The sequence below is a fragment of the Lutjanus erythropterus genome, chromosome 11 (assembly GCF_056507025.1).
Source record: "Lutjanus erythropterus isolate fLutEry1 chromosome 11, fLutEry1.hap2, whole genome shotgun sequence".
NCBI classification, from domain to species: domain Eukaryota; kingdom Metazoa; phylum Chordata; class Actinopteri; order Lutjaniformes; family Lutjanidae; genus Lutjanus; species Lutjanus erythropterus.
Genome location: NC_139327.1, coordinates 14,662,475 through 14,683,662, shown reverse-complemented (window position 1 = coordinate 14,683,662; position 21,188 = coordinate 14,662,475). Strand labels below are relative to the sequence as shown.

General features: G+C 39.1%; 1 protein-coding gene across 5 annotated transcripts in view; it reads left to right on the top strand.

Annotated features, from left to right (window-relative positions):
• Window positions 1-21,188, top strand: part of LOC146318758 (unconventional myosin-XVIIIa-like) — a 100,256-nt gene that overhangs the window by 54,214 nt on the left and 24,854 nt on the right. For all 5 annotated transcript variants that reach the window (XM_084730893.1, XM_084730891.1, XM_084730892.1 and 2 more), the window contains 14 exons: window positions 1,045-1,173; window positions 9,170-9,313; window positions 9,507-9,596; window positions 9,741-9,860; window positions 9,968-10,085; window positions 11,931-12,058; window positions 12,758-12,912; window positions 13,942-14,065; window positions 14,191-14,391; window positions 15,465-15,575; window positions 16,139-16,243; window positions 16,425-16,571; window positions 17,822-17,935; window positions 19,704-19,820. In XM_084730893.1, coding sequence (XP_084587019.1) covers window positions 1,045-1,173; window positions 9,170-9,313; window positions 9,507-9,596; window positions 9,741-9,860; window positions 9,968-10,085; window positions 11,931-12,058; window positions 12,758-12,912; window positions 13,942-14,065; window positions 14,191-14,391; window positions 15,465-15,575; window positions 16,139-16,243; window positions 16,425-16,571; window positions 17,822-17,935; window positions 19,704-19,820 — 1,803 coding nt within the window. The remainder of the gene's footprint in view (window positions 1-1,044; window positions 1,174-9,169; window positions 9,314-9,506; window positions 9,597-9,740; window positions 9,861-9,967; window positions 10,086-11,930; window positions 12,059-12,757; window positions 12,913-13,941; window positions 14,066-14,190; window positions 14,392-15,464; window positions 15,576-16,138; window positions 16,244-16,424; window positions 16,572-17,821; window positions 17,936-19,703; window positions 19,821-21,188) is intronic.

Here is a 21,188-nt window from a genome sequence, read left to right as displayed (position 1 = left end):
CTTCAAATCAACGAAACTCCGTAAGGGAAAATCAGTCACTTTGATTTGCAGTCCACAGAAGTTGCTGGTCTACTGCTGCCTCAATCTGTCAGTTTGTTTGTGCTATTGAATGACTTTGGAGAATCCTAAATGTCCTTTTAAAACACAGAAAAACAGTTAAATAATGGCAGTATCCAATCAGAAAAGGCCATCTGACGGCAAATTAAAGCAGAGAAAATATTTTAAATATAGTGTACACATAAACTGATATTGATTTTTTAGGTGGACCTTTTTTTTAAGTTGCTAAAACATAATTTGTTGCTGACCCTATCCACAGCAGTACATTGCTTAAAATCCATGCTTGCTTCTCCAAACTGGGGATGTGCTGAGCACTGTCTGTTATAGCTAATACACTGACTATCAAGACATACCTCATACAACTCTAAATCAAATGATCCAAACTATCCCTTTAAATGCGTCGCTCCTCCTCACCGGTTTGCAGATTCCCCTACTGAAACTACTTGATCATTTCCAGCTTCTGCTTTGTTAACACATCACATGTGGATTTGGCAATTCATAAAGCACCAGGACTTGTGTAGAGAGACCTTGGGTGGAGACGGGTCATCATCCATCCATTTTAATAGCTTGCTGCCATCATATCTGGAATGCATTCACAGCACCTAATCCCTCTGAAGTATAGACAGGCCGTGACGTGATCTGCTTACTATTGGCTGTTTACCTGTGTTTTACCTTTGGCCCAGATTAGATACAGACAAGGCTGATTGTCTGAGATAATAACTTAATCACAGCTTTCTCACTTAGATAAGACTCACTTGTCCGTGGATTACACCGTTTCTTATTGATTTGATGCTTCGGTGCACTTATTTACTTTTTAACTCAGTTCTGTTTTTGTTTTGCTCTCATGCTTCACACTAAATCGGGGCCTCTAAATCTAATTTCCCCTCGGCTAAAATAAGCATTACATGATCTCTCAATAATTGTATCCCCTGCTAATAAGTTAATTTGATGTTATGTTTGTGTGTGTGTGTTTGTGTTTTGTTTCAGTTGTTTTTCAGAGCTGGCACCTTGGCTAAGCTGGAGGAACAGAGGGATGAGCAGACCAAGCGTAATCTGACCCTGTTCCAATCTGCCTGCAAAGGCTACCTGGCACGGCAAGCCTTCAAGAAGAGAAAGGTAAACAAGACGTCACATTGAGAGGGACAGCTTAAACTCTTAAATGAAGTTTGGCTAAGCCCCCAAAACCACCAAGGATATATTCATCTACATTCAATAAGGATGTGAGCTAACTGTACAGTGATTTCATTTCGAGTGAATAACACATTTCACCTGTTGTATCTTCAGGTTCACTCAGCAAAATTACATGTGGACTCACAGCTGTCATAAATACACCTAGATCATAAGACGGATTATCACAGTCATTTCTTCTCATTTTTTTCAGTGTTTCAACATTTTTCAAAAAGTGAACATTTATCCAAAAAAAACATGACGAAAAGCCTTTTTCTATAGGCTCCATCTTGTCCTTGTATCTCAAAGCATCAGCAGCAAAAGAGCAACCAAACTAGTGCACAGTTTTCCTTCGATGTGTGTGAAAAGTCCTGATCTATTTTTACATAAACATAGTTGATGATTGTGGCATAAGCATGGCAGCGTTTGGACGAGCAAAAGAGTGAAAGGAAAAGAGTGAGTGTGGCTGGCTGTGCTCTGGGAAGACAGACGTTGGTAATGTAAGTTTAGCAGTGAAGTTGTCTAGTGGCAGTAAATGTACAGTGAAGGTTACAGTCTGCCCACGAATAAACGGTGCAGAAGAAGTTCAAGAAGTTCCTGTGCCTTGTTTCCAAGCTGCTGGGTAAAGTGAAGGGAGAGACTGTGGGATTACAAACCAGAGCAGTTACAAAATATGGATAAAATACATTTCCATTTCCCTTTTACGAAGCATCAACCTCACATTTATGGATGTGAGATGCACGGAGTTGGTGCAGACAGCTGCAGAGATTAAAATGAGAACATATCTGTTGCATGAGACGTGCACATGAAAAACTGATCTGATTTGCTTGCGGTCGAGACACACAGCACAGGGGAACAGGCTGGGATTTAACCATGGCCACTGCTGAGGACTCTAGCCTCTGTACATGTCGCATTCACTCTTTTTTCCCACCAGAGCACAATGAATTTAAGGAAAGTAGCCGACCCACATTTTTCTGATTTTATCAAACACACATTTCATCTAAATCATCCCTTAATTGAGAGAAAGTCACATAGATCCCCTCTATTATGTTGCAGGAAAGCAGGTGCAAAAATAAATATGATAATTGCAAAAGCGAACAAAGAAAGCATCAAGATCCATTTTGCTGTTTGGCTTAGCTGTTTAATAAAGTAGTTGGGGAATGTGAGCTTCACAGGCCTTGTTGCCTAGGAGTCCAGTAGGAGTTGAGAGTTCCTCACTCAGGGCTAATTTTATTGCCTGTTTGCTCTGCTCTCGGGGTAGATCTAACCAGCCCCGCCGTAAATCTTCAACTAATTATAAATGTGTTCTCTAAATCTATCGCCCCTTGCCCCCTCCCCTCCTGTACTGTAATTCATCCAATCAGCTGGCCCTGGGGGGATGTTTGATAGTGACATGTCCATTTATGTTGTTATATTTTATCAAACTGCTGCCCTGAATTGCTGCCTTATCAAACCTGCTGCTGACTCACACTCCCATCTGCTCCACCCATCTTCCATTTTTCTCCCAGCGTGTGATGGGTCCATCTCTCTGGACCTCATACATGTCCTCTTGTGATGTATGGAGCCCTGCAGTCCTTCTCCCTCTCTGTGATTACTATTTAAGTGAATGTGCCGCTTCAGCTGGCCAGTGATGAACCAGCAGAAACAGAATCAACACTGCTGCTCTACAGCAGTATGACATGCTGTTAGTGAGTAAATATCTTGTTCACTTGTGTATGATGCCAGCGAGAACTATTAAATTGTCATCTTTGCAATAAGGTAAATCAATATGACCTTTTATATTACTGGACTTCCAGCACTTCTCTCTTATTACTATTTTTACCAGAAGAGTTTGAGTAATAGATGCTGGTTGAAAATGGGGGAAAAAAAGAGAGGCCAATTTATTTTCTTCATTGAGTTCAAAGGTCATTATTCATACAGTGAAGGAGGCTAAGACCTCAGTGCTTCATAATTTGCTTGAACTTGAGGAAAAACGGCAGCAGGAATAACCCATTTAAAATTGCTAGGCAACTGTGCAATTACAAAACCCATTAGTAAAGAGGCACTTTTTTCCCATCTTCCTCCATATGTACCCTAGATCCTGCAAATGTATCTTTAATAGAAAGATAAGACTTGATTTGTATTTTATCCTGTAATTTTATCACTCTTTAAGTCACTTTAGGTTGGTATGGTAAGATGTAACATGCAATAATGAATGTGATGAGAGCGACCGCAGATTCTATCTAGAACTCAGGGCTCAAAGGTGATCTATTGTAGAGGCTTATTTGAACTGCACATGATTATGCATGTTACCATCATGGTCATACCCGTGATAGAATATGAAAAGCACAAGAAAAATATGCAGCTTCCCTGTTTTGCCCTGACACTGGCCATATTTCAGCACTGAAAAGACGTTTCCTTCCTCTTTTCACTCACATTTACAAGACAATGTCACTATTTTATCTCAAAAATCAATCAGTTCAAGTCAGGCCAGTTAAAAAGTAGCCCATGAATAAACACATATATCTCAACAAAACACAAAAGATAAATTAAGATAAATTTCAAGCAACAGTTGTCTGTACTTTAAAGGAATAGTTCAACATTTTGAAGTATATGTAATATTTTGCAGAGAGTCAGATGAGGATTGATAGCACTCTCATGTCTGTATGGTAAATATGAAGATACTGCCAGCAGCTGGTTTAACTTACAGTAGTTAAGCACAAAGACTGGAGACCAGGTGAAACAACAAGCCTGGCTCTGTCTGAGGTTAACAAAATCTGCCTTGTGACTGTGCTGGGCTAAAAAATAGTCTGGCACATAATCCTCTTTAAAACCACAACATTTTGATTTTACATTTTGGATTTAACAAACTAGGTATAACGTGTTAAGTAGTGAGTTTCAGAAGTGCTGGTAGCAGTTTTTGTTACCTTTGGACAGAGCTAGGCTAGCAGTTTCTCCTGTTTGCAGTCTATGAGCTAAGGTAAGCTAAGCACCTTATAGATAGCAGTGGCAGGGCCAGAATTTTTCCAAGCAGACATTGTGGCACTGGACTCTCAAATAAAATAAATAAGATTTATTTAGGTTTAATTAGCCTATTATTGTTTAATATTTTCTTTGTCTTACATAATTAATGTTTTATTAGCCTATATCACTGTGAAGAGAATATGGGGGATCCATTATGATAACTTGACACTTAACTAGAAAATGCTCTTTCGCCTCCACCAAGGAGGCAGTTCACTGAGGGGTGATGGTTAATGGCTGTTCTGGAGTTGCACCTTTATTCTGCATGTGACACCTTTAGTTACTGGTGGTAACAGCATGTGGGGGGTTTGATACTACAGGTCACAGAATCCTGGAGGCAGCAAAACAAACTACTGTCATTTTAATAAAGATGTCAGGCAATAATTGGCCTTTCTCCATTGTTCTGTGAGCAGCTGTGGACTGATTTTATGCTGCACATGGCATGAGTGTGTGAATGGTGAAAGTAAAAGTAGTTGTTTACATCCCAAAGACATGAGCAGCTCCCTGTGCTGCTCCTGACTGTTTAATTACTCCCTGAATATTTAAATGGATCTCCCTTAAAAATGCTGAAAACATCATTTGTGTTGTTTTGTAGACACATTTTTGATTTTAGCACACTGACAAACACGTTGCATTTCCTGTAACTACTTCATAATAAAGGTCAACTCGTGTCATGCCAGTGAAATGCTTTTAACGTGAAGCTGCATCAGTAGGAAATAATTTGGTTTGCAATTGCAGTAACTTAATACAAAATTTCTTTTGGGATTTTTCCTACAACCACCTGGTCCATAATACTGCAGATATATAAATATGGCAATACTTAATCAGTGGTCATTCTGTGATCCATCACTGCTAGAAGTATTTTACCCAAAATCTTGTTTTTTCATTGAAGTGACTCTGTGTGAGCAACAAACTCCACTTATGAAATTATTAGTCAGGCCTATTAGTCATTCCCACAGGGTAATTAAAATAACTTCCGATAATATCAGAGGATGAGACATCACTGATAAGACAGTTTGATAAAAAAAAAAAGTCATTCTGGCCCCGTGTTGGGCGCGGCTTGGTGAAGGTATTCACTGCATTGGAACAGTCCAAACATGCATTGCCAAACTGCAGCATTTACTGTGTGAAAGTGTGTGCTGTAGAGAAATCAGGAGTGAGGAGCAGTGCCACATCTGGTTTGCTTCCCCTTGCTTTCCCCTTTTTTGCCTGCTGCTCTCACAGCTTCAGTATGCTGGTTTGATAAGTATACTGTTGAATTTATAGTCTCTTCTTGAAATGATCACCTGAAGGGCATTTTCCCTGCTAAATCTCATTCTTTTTATTTTATTCCTAATTTAATTAGTTGACACCAAAGTAATGGAACAGAAGCAGGGATGGTGGATTATTGAGTTATTTTCATCTCTCCTTCTCTCTGCGTAGATTTACAGAGTGTGTTGCTGTTCAATCTTAGAATAATCATCATATAATAACATCCAATTGCGCCCTTGCTGTTACCTTGTTATCCCTTTGTGGAAATTGATTGGGCTCCATTGCCTCTTGCACTGTTTGAAGTATCAGGTCTAAGCTGCCACAGCAGATGATAATTTGCCTCTGCAACAGTGCAGGCGGATGAGTTCTGGTGAAGCCGCTCAGACACTTGCTGGTTGATGTATAGGGATGTGACAGAAAGTCACAAGTTCCCTTGATTGATATTCCCTGGCATGTTACCCTTGTGAAGCTGTGCCAAGCCCATATGACATTAAATGACAAAACCACATTTTTTCTTGTTTTTTCCCCGTCTTTCAACTGTCTCCTCAAGGGGACAACCTGACATTTTAAAAGTCTGTTATTTTGCCTCAGCAGGCACTTACCGCATTGGGAGTTTTGTCCTTCAGGTACCCTACAGATGTTTTTTTTTTAAGTTATTTGCATTGAAATCAGTGTAAAGTAGTATGCACAAAGCTAGCTCGAACCTATAATAGTATAGCTATTCATTTGAACCTTTCCCTCGATTGCAACAGTGCACACTGAATGTTAACATACAGCTTTATCAGACAGGGGATTCTACAGGACATTTCATTCATTTTAAACATTCAACTCCATAGTTCCACATCAAAGAAACATGAATACCTCCCACTGTTAAGGTGTAGGCTCTGCATTGGTATGAGGTACATTTCATTGTATAATGTAAACCTATTACATATTTTACAGCCGCTGTCCTTTAGCAAGGCATTATTTTATGTTGCAGTGGGATGAAAGTAACATCAGATGGTCATAGATAGATAGATAGATAGATATGCAGTTTTCATGCATGTCTGTTCAGACTCACAATACAGCAAATTTAAAAAAAGGTATAAAGTATCTGTGTAAAGGTATTAAGTATGTCCAAGTGTATTTTTGGCAAAAATTGAAATAATCACTGTATGATCTTAGTGAATAATTTGCAGTGAGTCGTCTTCACTAAGAGACTGTTTTCAGAGAGGATGAACATTATGATGGCACAGGAAAGAGCTTTTGGATATAGAATGTCGTCTCTCCATCATTTCGTCTTATTAGATATTTGTGTGTAATTTTGTCGTAATTAGCAAAATAAATCTTGAGTTATAGCCAAAAATGTGTTTGGCGAGGTCAACGTGACCTTGACCTTTGATGACCGAAATCTAATCAGTACATCCTTGAGCCCAAGTGTATATTTGTACCAAGTTTGAAGAAATGTCCTCAAGGCATCCTTGCGATATAGCTTTCATAAGGCTGGAATGACCTGAAAACCTAATGCCTCAGGCCAGGGCTGTTGCCAGTGTGGAGCCATAAAAGAGGATTTTTCAAGGTTTTTCAAAAATTTTGAATCACAGCAGTACTTCAGCATATAGTCATGAATGTGCACAAATTACAAAATTAGGCGCATAGGTTCAGGAGTATTTGAGATTAGCTGTGGACAAGCGAAAATCACACAGCAAGCAGACAAGCAATCGCATAATGGGGATAATAAGCATATACACATAATATCACAATTAATATAACGTATATATCACAGCACTCAGGTGTCTAACCTATATACAAACATTCTTGCATACATATACATGCACACACACTAAAAACACCTCTGTGTACATGTGGAATTGTAAGGAAGAGAATAGGAAACATGTTTTTGTCTCAATCTTGGCTCACAATCCTAATTCACATCACACAGTTTTACACTTGTCGCATCCTCTTAATGTGGTATGAATACCGAAATGTTCATCCACGGTGTTCATGTAGTGTAATCTTTTGTTTGTTTTCTATTCATTTTAGACTAAATATGACAAGTGAGACCTGCTTAAATCTTCTGTCAGAGATTTGCTGCATTTTGCTCCATGTTACGCCTTTCACTGTGTGACAAATCCTAATTGGTCATAGAGAGTACCTTCAGGGTGAAATGTACCTGATGCTGTGAATTGTGTTGCTTTAATTGGGTTTGCCCATAATCTGCTGCTGCTGCTGCTAGAGAGCCTCATGCATAAGCAGCATGGAAAATGTGTAATACTTGGAATTAGCTGCCAACATGTTTGATTTAATTAATCAGAAATTAGCTTCCAGCCTTGGAACACACTCTGCAGAAACTCTCCAGAGGAGACTGGCAAGTCCTGGGATAGCTGCTAGCCCAATACACAGGCAATATAACACAAGAATGTGGAGTGAAATGTTTTTCAAATATTGTTCATCAGTGCCGGGGATGATATGCTAACAGTAGATGAGCTCTGTAAAGCAGTTATCCCACTGAGCAATTAAGATTTTCTTAATTTTCTGGCATTGTTTCATGGACCTCTAGACACAGCTTTCCTATGATACCTGTGCTTTACAATGCATTCAAACCATCTGTTTCCATATACCACATTTAACACCACATAATGGACATATTACAGTTCAGCCATTATTTTCTCTGTTGATAAACAACTTATAGATTATATTAATATTAGCGATGCACGATAATTGTCATTTATTATTCCGATAATAAAATTATAGATGATAAATATTAGCTATAATAATATCTGATTTGACAGATTGTCAAAGCATTTCATATGAATTAATAGACAAACTGCTCTATACAAGGCAAAATGAACAAATGGTTTATTTTAAAAATTTGTTAACACTTTACAAGAAGGGTACATTGAATAACATTAGTTAATGGAGAAATTGACTAACAATTAATAAACACTTAACTCATGTGTCTAGCGATCATTTACTAATGTGTTCATGTTAACTTAAGTATTAAATTATGCATTATTTAATAGTTTATATAAAAGCAATTAACAGTTAATACAGTCATAAGCATTAACAGTTAATTAAAACTTAAATACAATAATAACCATTAAGCAACTGTCAACAAATGTGTTTTGTTAACATTTATTAAGGGTTTAAATGTTAATTAAGGTACTAACTAATACTAGTATATGGTTAATAAAGTTATTAATTAAAATGTATGTCATGAATTTCACAGCTAAGGCATTTTTTTAAGAGAAAACATATAAATACTTATTTAAAGGTAATCATTGTCCACTTACTTGTCCATCCTCCATTTTATGGATTATAGCTAATAACCTAAACTATAAATTATTGTACAGGTTATGTAAGCATTACTTAACCACAATTAACCATTTATCAATGCTCTTTGTGACCCGTGTTGTGAAGTTGAAACATGTGTCCCTTAACACAGTTAACATGAACACCATCAGTAAATATTTAATGTACACTTACAATGTCTTATTACATCTTTGTTACCCTCAGATGTGCATAAACTACAGGCTATATAAACATCTTTTTAAAACACAAAAGTCTGAAATTATTGGCTGAAAAAATTGTTATATTGCATCTTTATATTTCATTGACTCAATGTGTGTCTCTGTGTGTGTACGCTACAACAAACACCTGCGTTCCTGTAAGTGTTCCTCTTTGATGACTGCTTCTTCTCTGCATGTGTGTTTAGATTCAGGATCTGGCGATCCGCTGTATCCAGAAAAACATCAACAAGAACCGTGGTGTGAAGGACTGGCCATGGTGGAAGCTCTTCACCACAGTCCAGCCCCTCATTAAGGTCCAGCTCACTGAGGATCAGATGCGAAGCAAAGACGTGAGGAGACCTTTCTGTCTTATGCACCCAACCTTATAGATTCTTCTCAGCTGGATAGCCTCTAATGCACTACCTACCACTGCAGTATTGAACTTCCTGTTTTCCATTTTTAATGTTTCTTGTAATACTTAAGATATCAAAGTTTTACTCATAATATTACATGTAATTTATAAAGCTACATTCTGTGCTCCAGGAGGAGATACAGCAGCAGAAACTGAAGCTCGAGCGGGTGGAGAAAGAGCGAAATGAGCTGAGACTGAACACGGATCGATTGGAGAGCAGGGTGGGTCCTGTCGCCTGTGACAATGCATGCTGGGAGAACGGTGTTTAAGATTGGTGGCAGAGTTAGGTTCATTTCACTTCAGTAAAAGATTTGATTATAGTTTTGCATTACACCCTGTGTCTATGTGTGTGTGTTTGTGTCCAGATCACAGACTTGGTGGCAGAACTTGCTGATGAGAGAAGCACTAGTGAGTCAGCATCACAGCTGCTGGAGACTGAGACATCAGAGAGACTCCGCCTGGAGAAGGACATGAAGGATCTGCAGGCACATATGCACACACTGATATTCATATATTGATCTTAATATATACTGTAACATAATTATATTTCAAAAGCTCTTTTTTGATTGATGTGTTAATCTGTGCATCCCAGGCCAAGTATGATGCCATGAAGAAACAGTTAGAATCCCAGGAGATGGAGGTGATGGAAGCTCGGCTGATGAAAACGTCGGAGCTCAACGGCGAGATAGACGACGATGACAATGATGATGGTTAGTTGAGCCAGAAGCTGCTATTAGTCACTTAGTCTGGGTTGCCAAAAAAAAAAAAAAGAATGAATTTGTAAATCTGATTAAGTCACCAAACCAAACCCATGCTTAAAATGAAGAAAGATGAAACTTCTCTTTGAAACTTTGTAACTCTTTGTAACACAGTGTAACCTTTTTTTTTTTTTTTGCTTTTTAGGTAGCTAGCAAACAAAAGTTTATCCAGAATCATTCACTTATTCACTGCTCCCTACTCCCTATCTAAACATTTCTATGTAGCGAACTATACAGTGAGTAAGAAAAAACATTTTCTGACACTAAACACTTATTATGTACTGGACTATATAGTGAGTAGTGAACCAGTGTAACCATTTTTAAAACTTTTTAGTTAGCTAGCAGACAATGTAACATTTTGTCAACCTTCTCTTTCTAGCTAGATAGAAAACAGTGTAATATTTTGGGAACCCTTTTTTTTAGCTAGTTAGCAAACAATTCAACATCTTGTTAACTTTTTACTAAACAGAGATTTGTGTTTAACTGTGCAACAATCTGGGTTTACTCATTTTAAACCTAGTTTGTTTAAACCCTGATTAGAACTCTTAGATCAAATTCATTGTTGTTGGTGCAACCCAGTCTTAGAGTAGACACCAGAGACAACAGAGACTGTCGTCCATCCATGTGTCTAGTTTTAAGTCCAGAATTTGAGGGAGAACAATTTTTGAGGAAGTGCCTTCTCTCTCTCTTTGGAATCACAGTCTTGGCCATCATTGTTTTTAAACATTTGTTTTCAATTCCCTAATTAATTGTACTTGGTGACATTGGCAGCAGCCTGCCTTCGCCTGCCTAATGGGCATGTCAGCTCAGGTCAGAAGCATAATTTACTGAACAGCTCATACCAGCATTATGTGCACAGTTTGAAAAATCTCCCTTAGACTAATTGTAGCTGCGGGAATTGGTGGCTTTGTTCGACTGTTTCAGCAGGAGACATGGCAGTGAGACTTGGTCACATCTTGCATAATGCTATTAAGTATATTTTCCAAGTTTGGGATTTACCGCTAGGGGATTAAGATGTTCCCTCCCAGGCATACAACTAATGCCTGTTGCTGATTGGTCTCCACCTGCTGGGTTAGAGAGTTCCCGCTGAGAGCATATTGTCCGGGAGACTTTTTTTTTCTGCTTTCCCACCCGCCCCCCCCCCTTCAACCCATCTCAGCAGACAAGCCATTACAGAGCATATCAGAATTCTTAGATGAATGAGAAAATAATCGTTGGGATCAGAGCCGGTGGCCCTGCAAGTTGTCATTATGCTATATATATGCTAATGAGCAGCACTGATGGAGGAGCCGGTGTTGCTATGTGAAGGAGAAATGGACAGCCTCTAAAATGATAAGGCTTGGAAATGAACCTGAACCTGAATGTCTGCCTGGCCGCTGTTATAGTTCTGATAGCCTCTGACAGCTCCAGAATTAGGGTCGGCTAAGAACTGTGGAAAGTGCCACTTAGACATGTCCTTCTCTAACTACCATTGTGGTGTGCTCTGAATTCTTACCTCAGGTTTATCCAAGATTAGAGCTGAAACGCAAAGGCTTCTTTGTGGTTTCTTGTCGAATTCTTTGACCTTATAAGGTCGGGATTTGATGAAAGAAGTTTTATTTCCTGAAAGATTATATTATTTCGGCCCCTTGAATGTGATAACCAGTGCAGGCAGTACAGTGCAGTCCATAATCCGCAGCATCCATCATTTCTGAGCTTTTGAGCCTTTTTGTCGTATACCCTGCTAGGCCTGCATTAAAGGCAGGAGACACCCAAATGTCACACAGGCATTTTCTGAATTGCACGCCTTTCCTGCAGGAGGAGAGTGGAGGATAAAATACAACCGAGCCATTCGTGAAATGGACTTCACCAAAAAGAAGCTCCAGCAGGAGTTTGATGACAAGCTGGAGACGGAGCAGCAGGGCAAAAGGCAACTCGAGAGAAGGGCAAGGAACTTTTTCTGATATTAAATCAATAAACAAATCAAGTTTTATTTTCATGTTTGGTTACCACACTGTGGCAAGTTACTTATACAAACCTCAAGTCCACAAAGCTAAGATGTAATGTTAATAAAAAACTGATTGCAAGATATATTCAATTTTGTAAATATACACTCATTTTGAATTTGATCCCAGCAGCACCTTCCAAAAAAGCCAGGAAAGGGGCATATTTACCACTGTGTTACATCATCTCTTGTTTTAACAACACTGAGTAAGCTTTTGGGAACTGAATACACTAATTGTTGAAGTTTTGAAAGTGAAATTATTTCCCATTCTTGCTTAATATACAACTTCAGGCGCCAAACAGTCATACTGCATCATAATGACTTTACTTGTGTTTTTTGAGCATTGTACAGTCTTTTGTGGCCCCTGTCCTAACTTTTTAAAAATGTGTTATGGGCTTCAAATTCAGAATAAGTGTATATTTACAAAAAAATGACAAAGTTTATCAATTTGAACATTAATAATCTTGTACTGTATTAAATTGATTATAGGTCCAAAAGTATTTGGAGATCATTGCATTCTCTTTTCATTCACGTTTTACACAGCATCCCACTTTTTTGGGATTGGAGGTTTGTAAGAATAATGATATGCATTGCACTGTCGTAAAACAATAACAAAAGTGTGCGTGTTTGTTTGCATCAGGTGGCTGATTTGCAGACAGATAATGAGGATGTGCAGCGCTCTGTGCAGCAACTGAAGAAGAAGTGTCAGAAACTGACAGCAGAGCTGCAGGACACCAAGCTTCACCTGGAGGGCCTGCAGAGCCGTAACCACGATCTGGAGAAGAAACAGAGGAAGTCAGTCTCAGTTTCTTTGTCTTTCTGGCTGTCTTTTCTATCTATCTGGCTGTCCTTCTTTCTTTTAGACACACTGTACAGAGGACACATTTCTCCTTTCTCTTTGGACGTCCAGGCAGAGCCACTCTGACCCACTCAGCAGAACACTAACATTTTCTTTAATTTGAATAGTGACTGAAATGTTCTGTAATCTGTGGAATTGCATTAGCCGAGAAAATGACTCAGACTTTAAGCACTTGAGAAGCTATCGCTGTGGCAGAATGTGATCTCTCCCTTGTGGCTAATTGAAGATGCTCTGTGGGTGAAATTATTTTCAGCTGCGCTTCAGAGAGAAAAACAGGGAATTATAGTGGGCTGACAGCATGAAACACTTAGCTGTTAAGTTCACTAACCATAAGTGTTTCTGCCCTAGACAACTGAAGAAAACATTTTGCACATTATTACAGCGCAATTGTAAATTGATGGCTAATGGAAGGGGATAACAGTGGAGGCTGAAATCGAGGTAGCACTGAACTTATGCTGGGCTGTGTATGGAGAGGATGGCCTCATAAACTGAAAAGCTGCTAAATAACATGAGTTTGGGTTAGATATTGTTCACAAGGAACTACCTTGGATCACTTGTACCAGTTTTAGTATTATTATTAACCCTTAACTTTACCTAGAAAGACCATTTGGGAGGTTTTACTTATTTAAAATGGCATCGAGATGTAAAACAATTCATGCAAACCAAACAGCTGACAGTAAAAACAGCAATAGATGGAAGCTAAGAGTTAAAATGGAGAGTAATAAATATGCTATGGAGTAGATAATAAAATAAAAACAGTGAGGTATAAAAGAGAATAAAATAAATAAATAAAATAAAGTTAAAAGCAATTTCAGTCATGCTCTTAAATCATCTACAGTTAATGTTAGACTACTTCAGCCTTCTGCACATTGGCCCTATGGTACTCAGTTGTTCAACCATATGCAACCCTAATCTTATGTACCACCAACATTTTGCTGAGCTGTATCTGTGTGTGTGTGTTCCAGATTTGACCTGGAGCAGAACCAGTCTCAGGCTGAGGTACAAAGAGAAAGGAGCCAGAGGGAGAAGCTGGCTCGAGAGAAAGACTTAATCACTGGTGAGATGTTTAACCTCCGCCAGCAGCTGCAGGTAAGCTACTGTACACGATGTACCTCTGATGTACTCTGATGTCTTCTCTCAGGGACCGCATGTCTCTGTTTGACATAACTGGGCTGGTCCAGATGTGCGATTAAGTGCATCTCTTCCGCCCACAGGACAAGGACATCGAATTGAGCAGCGCGAACATGAAGGTGCAGCAGCTGGAGGCAGAGCTACAGGATCTGTCCTCCCAGGAGTCCAAGGATGAAGCCTCGCTGGCCAAGGTCAAGAAGCAGCTTCGTGACCTGGAGGCCAAGGTGAAAGACCAGGAGGAGGAGCTGGATGAACAGGCTGGAAGCATCCAGATGCTGGAGCAGGTACAGTGTGGCGCAGATGTGGTATTTTGTACCAGGGTGGAGAGTAATTTGAGTAGTAGTGGTAAAAGCTGCTTTTATCATCATATTCAGTGTCTTAAACCCTAAATGTATGATATGGATGATCCTTTAAATAACTGGATGGATTGGATTGTGACATAAGTATTATTTACACACTAATGTTGGCAGAACTTCAGTTATTATGCACTTTTCAAATGAAATGAACTGCAAACTTCACTCAGACTAGATTCTTTTGTTTTTTATGATTCTTGTAGCTGTTTCCCTGTTATTGTATAGTTGTATTGTTCTGTTTTCTAATTATGTTTTTGTGGGTGAGTTTGTTCTCAGGCCTCTCATGCAAAAGAGATCTCAATCTTAATGAGACTGCCAGACAAAATAAAGATTAAAAATCAACAGAAAACAGACAAATGGAGAAACTTAAAAAACTTAGTCTTCATACAACACTGGAAAAAGTGGGTGCAATTTTTCAAACTTATTGTTTCATCTTTTAACTCTTTCTCTAGATGTATATGGTTGTAGGTATTTTATCCCCTTAAAATGAAAATATATAGACTATGACTCAACCTAAAGAAAATAAGGCTGAGAGACCATATTTTTGGTTCAAGATATGACAAAAAACAACAACAACAACAACAACAACAACAACCACACTGTAAGAGCAAAACAAAAATAAATAATGCTTTGTTTAGGTAATTTACTTTTCTTGTTTGGATAAACTTGAGTTTTATCACATCTCACTGTGAACAAGTTTTGAAATCCAATTTTCTTTGGTTTCTAAAACATATCAAGCTTATCTAAAGAAGAAAAATAAGGACAACAAATGTGGAGAGTGTGAATTTATTCAAAACTCAAAAATCTGGCGAAGGCATTTTTCTCAAGTTTTCAAACAGTGAAATGTGCCAACATATAAAACATTAGACAACATAAGAGTCTGTCTCTTATATTAGGCAGCTGGTACTGTAAATATCTAATTTTGGAAGAAAACCAGAGATTCTTGTTCGGTTTGTTCCTTTATTTCATGTGTTGTTATATTTGTATCGTCATCATGCCCTCAGGCTAAGCTGCGACTTGAGATGGAGATGGAGAGGCAGCGACAGACCCACTCCAAGGAAATTGAGAGTAAGGATGAAGAGGTGGATGAGATCCGGCGGTCCTGCGGTAAGAAGGTGGGTGCTGCTCGTCGTCACTCTTAGACTTGTGCAAAGTTTTCCTATTTGCAGCCTCTTTAGCTTGAACTAACAGTTAATCAGGCCTGGTCAAGGCAATACACATTTGTATTCATAAATGTGTGTTGTATAAGGTTTTTGAATATCAAGTTCATGTTGGTTATCAGAATGTGTCCCATGTGGATTACAAATATGCTGTATTCATCAGAAGAAAGTATAAATAACACGTTGTCATGTATGAGGAAGCACAACAATAGATAAAAAATTTACATCCACCCAACACAGTACATGCATATTGAGTCAACATAAATACAAATTAGAATACAATGTTTGTATCTGTATCTATATTATAAATTTAAAAAACTGCAGTTTGATAGGTAAATATAAATATTTTATTTCAAAAGCAGTGTCGAGGCCAGCAGATGCTCAGGGGGGATCTATGCGTCTTTGACTTGTGAGAGCAGCCATGTCGAACAGGACGGTCGATGGTGTGTTATGTCTGACATTGTTTATCGCTGATCATCTGTTTGTGCGTCCTGACACACTGCTCGTGTGTCCTGCAGCTGAAACAGATGGAGGTGCAGCTGGAGGAGGAGTATGAAGACAAGCAGAAAGTGTTGCGTGAGAGGAGAGAGCTTGAGTCCAAACTGCTGAACACCCAGGACCAGGTACTTCCATCATCACTCTGCCTCTGGTCTCTGTCAGTGCAGTTAAGTGTGTGCGATTTAGTGTGTGCCACTTCTTTTGATTGGAAAGAAAGTGCTTTTGAGGCTCGAGAGGTGCTCCGGGTTTTTTTTGAAGGAGGGTAGAAAAATAGAGTATGTGTGATAATGCTGCTTTGTCATTCAGGTGAGCCAGAGGGATGTGGAGACAGAGAAGAGGCTGAAGAAAGACCTGAAGAGAACCAAAGTCCTTCTGGCTGATGCACAGATTATGCTGGACCACCTGAAGAGTAACGCTCCCAGCAAGAGGGAGATCGCCCAGCTCAAAAATCAAGTATGCTGCTCTAGTGAACACTTAACAGTGTCTCAGCAGAACTGTGATAGAATAAAAAAAGACACTTTTTGAACTCAGATACTGCATTCATGTGGTGTTGGAATAATCAGAAAAATGATTTCCTGACTGGAAAACATCACATGAAAGCCCCCTCAACCCAAAGCAACAACTTGGAAATTTTGGTACACAACTTGCCGAGTATTAGTTGATGTCATATTTGCAGAAAAATGGCGGACAAAATTAAATGTTTTCTTAATAACCGAATTAATTCAGTCATTGCATGTCAGTTTTTGTAATGTAATTTGTAATATGATATTAGGTTGTAAGTGTTAGTTGCTGTTCATGTAAAATGACCTAGTCAGTTATTGGTCAGGATTAAACTTGATAACAAAGTCAGATAATGCAATATTTTTGTGATTTAAAATATACTGGCGGAGCAACCAAGATGAATCTTCACCAGGACACTAGTCTCAACACTACTCTACTTTACTCTACCCTACACTACCCTACCTAAAGCTTACCCTGTCTTACCGTTTACCCCACTGTAACCTACATCACCCTACCCCACATTACACTATCCTACCCCACACTACTATACCAGACCTGACCATTCCTTAACCTACCATACCCTGCACTACACTTTCTTACCCTACCCTACCCTACCCTACCCTACCCTACCCTACCCTACCCTACCCTACCGTGTTCTACCTTGCCCTAGCCTCCCATATCCTACTGTACACTACCTGATCCTACCTTACCCCACCCGATCTTACCCTACCCTACTGTACCTGTACCTTACCTTACTGTGATCTACCCACCCTACCCTACTCTATTTTACCTTACCTTACCCTACCCTACCCTGCTCTGTTCTTCCCTACCCTATCTTACCCAGTCTTACTGTACTGTACCCTACCCTACCCGACTTATGTTCCCCTACCGTTCTCTAGCTACCTTACCCAGCCATACCGTGTTTGTTACCCTACCCTACCCTTTGTAGCATCCATGTTGTATTAAAAATTATGACTTAAAAGCTCACGAACACACCAAAGTCAAAAGGAACAATTCCCAACTTGGGAGCAGGACCATCCGAGCTGCTTGTGAATCCAACAACAATATGAAATTATGCACAGATTGATAAATCCACATTCCTCTGCATATGCAGAGTTAGGATATCCTTGATCTTGGCCCACTAATGCTTGTCCCTCACCCCCTCCTTCTTGCCACCTTTTCCTACCTCCTGTTTCTCACAGCTGGAGGAGTCAGAGTTCACTTGCGCGGCAGCAGTGAAGGCTCGAAAGAGTATGGAGATTGAAATAGAGGACCTGCATATTCAAATGGAGGACGTGAGCAAAAATAAGCTGTCGGTGAGTTTTGGCATCTTTTAGATATGTGTCTGGAGGACGCAACATATGTTGTATCAAGGTTTATTTATTGTATATATATGTATATATATATTTTCTCAAATAGCTCTTTTGTGCATGTAACACATCTGCAAAGTAGTAAAGATCAAAGTGCACACCAAAGGAAGTTATTCACTCCTAAAGAGAGCACTGCTCCTGAAACACCTTGTTTGTAATCCAGCCTTTGTTCCATCTCTTGGTGACATCACTGTGTAACACTTTTGCATAATGCAGAGTTACTTTGGTTAATTTGGAATGGGCTTTGGACTGTATCATACACATACTTTTTTCCCCCTGAGACTGTTCTGCTGAGTCTCACCCCGTGCTGTGATTGGCTAGTACCTGTTACTAGGAGACTGGGGTTTGTGTCCTGTGTGAAGCAAAATGTCACTGTTGACTTTTTTCAGACATAACTTTGACGTTCTTTTCACTTTTAAGTTACAGTTTGGTTAGGTTTACAAGAAAACTACGGGTAGGCTGAGGAAAAGGTCATGGGTTGGGTTAGAATAGGCAACAGCATTGCGTATTGAGGGAACGAGTGACAGGAAATAACAGCACAGTAGTAGCTGGCAATCACAGCACAGGAGTAGTAAGGTGGGATTAGGCAGAACCATCTTGGGGGAAAAAATTATGCATTTCAGACAGACTGTGAATAGAGGTGCTGCAGGTACAGCCAACATGAAAAGAATAATGTGTTTTTTGAACATGAAAGCATGTAAACCTATTCTATAAATAAAAAGTATAATCTTGAAAATGAGTTTAATATGGTCACTTTAAATTAGAATAAAATAAAATGTGTGACTGCAGTAATTGTGTTCTAAGTTTAGACTTGTGCAGGCTTGACTGCCCAACAGTTCTACATGTTTCTAACACAATAGGTTTTTGTGTGTTCATACTAGTTAATGTGTATGATATCACACATTTATAGAAAAATGAAATATACCTACCCCTTTTTCACCACAATGCAGACACAGATGTTTTGATAAAAGAGAAATTGTTTGTGTTAATGTTTCCGTTCCCTTCTTTTCATGCACAAATTAGTCCAAAAACAACAAACAATGTTTAATTAATGGAGCGCTTTTTCCCTATCAAATTTGCACTCTTCAAAGTGCAGCAGGGCTCTAAAATTAATATGCACACATCATCAAGCCATGGTGGGATATTACAATAATAAATGCCCTTTGGCATATATCTGATTTCAACATTTTGCTCTAATGGATAAATAAGCTTTGTCGAATGTTTTTTTTCTCTCCATCTGCTCATTAATGGCTGTCTCATGAGAGTACTGTCTGCATTTCAGACTCGTAGACGGAGGATGTTTGTGTCTCTGGGGACGACACACAGAGTGCTGTGTGCCTTTGCCTTGCTTGTTAATTGCTGCATTTATGGCAAGGGAAGGTCTTGTAAATGTCTCAGATTAGAGAATGCATATTGAGGGCCTGAGTCCCCCTCCCTTGCCTGAATGCAGAGGATGAACTCTAAATAGGACATCACCAGTATGCTGCACTGGCTGCACTTTTCCCTGTCTAAATGAGCCAATTGATTATCTCCAATTGGTCTCATCCTCCAGCCAGAACCTCCATCCAGATTGTGTTTCATTGCCATTAGATGAGATTCCAAGACTGCCACGGCCTGGCCAGCTAATGACCATTTATCATATTCAATAGCTCATGAATAAATCCTATCATTCCATACTAAAGTGTGTGTGTTTCCTTCTCTCTTAATTCTTCAGTTGGAGGAGCAGGTCAGCCGTCTGCAGCGAGAGAAGAATGACCTGCAGTCTCGTATGGAGGAGGATCAGGAGGACATGAACGAGCTGATGAAGAAACACAAAGCTGCAGTTGCCCAGGTAACTCAACCTGCCTAACACCTGGACTGGGAGTTTGAAAGCCTTGAAAGTACTGTTGTATGAATCCCTCGGTTATCAATGCTCTGACCTGCTCCTCCATATAGGAAACCCTTGTCAGTATCCCATTACACAATAGTAGTAAAATGGAACAGAACAGAGACCACAAAAATAGTCTAAATCCTCTCATAATTTCTATTTGGTTAAAGGACCACTGTGAAGGATTTAGTGGCATATAGCGGTGACCTTGCAGATTGCAAACAACTTGTCTCACTCCCCCCTTCCAAGTGTGTAGAGGCACCCATGGTGAGCCCCCTCTGTGAGCTTGTGCAGTGTGGAGCTGGTGGGTAACATACTGTGATTTGACCGTTGCTTGGTTTTGGCGCATCCTTTCAGCAGGAAATCACGACAGCCTGCCTGGTCACAAAGTTTCCTTTATTACAGCTAAACAGTAGTAGGTAATGTAACTCTGGGTTTTCAGGATGATAAAAATGCAATACTTAACATTGTTGTGCTACTTGGCAAAATGTATATATTCAACAACACGTGTTTCGAGCTGATTTGTTTCTTTTCTTATACATTTTAATTTGCAGGAAAAGATCATTTTACAAGGTCAAGTTAAAAAAAATAGGTAGAAATAAAAGTGAGATCCTGACAATAACAAAGATATGGGGTACTGTGTTGTGTTGTGTTGTGTTGTTCTGCTATTGCTATTATGGGTTAAAATTAGCTCTTTTCCTTTAGTTTCCTGCAATAGGATGAAATATTTGATTTGAACTTCCACAGAAATAATTTCTCATATAATTCATATGATTTATGTACATGTATGAAGGTATATGCTTATATGTATGTATAAAATTGATGTTTAAGGCTTTAAGGCTCCACCCACTATTTAATATACAGCCTATGAATACGGCGGATAAAAGAGGACCTGAGCCTTGTGTAGATATAAACAGCTCATTCTAATGAAACAAAAACACAATCATTCTTATTTTCAGGTGATTATACACTAATGACAATATTTCTGAATATTATATTCCACTCCTCCTGCCATATTATGGCAGTAAATCCCCATAAATCTTACACACTGGACCTTTAATTGTGTTTAGTTTGAAAGATTGTTGGATATCATCTTTAACATTGACATTAACATTCTGTTCTTTCCCGCATGTTCACCTAGAGCGGCTTTGAGGTTTGGAGGACATGATACCCTCTAAACTCAGTGTGTGCTCTGCAATCATGGAGATGCAATCTGTTCTACAGCAGATCACATGAATAATTATTTGGCACGGACGTATTATGTTTATTAACCATTTACACTGAAAGGATGTTATTTACAGATAATTGAAGCATACATCAACACTCTCTCTC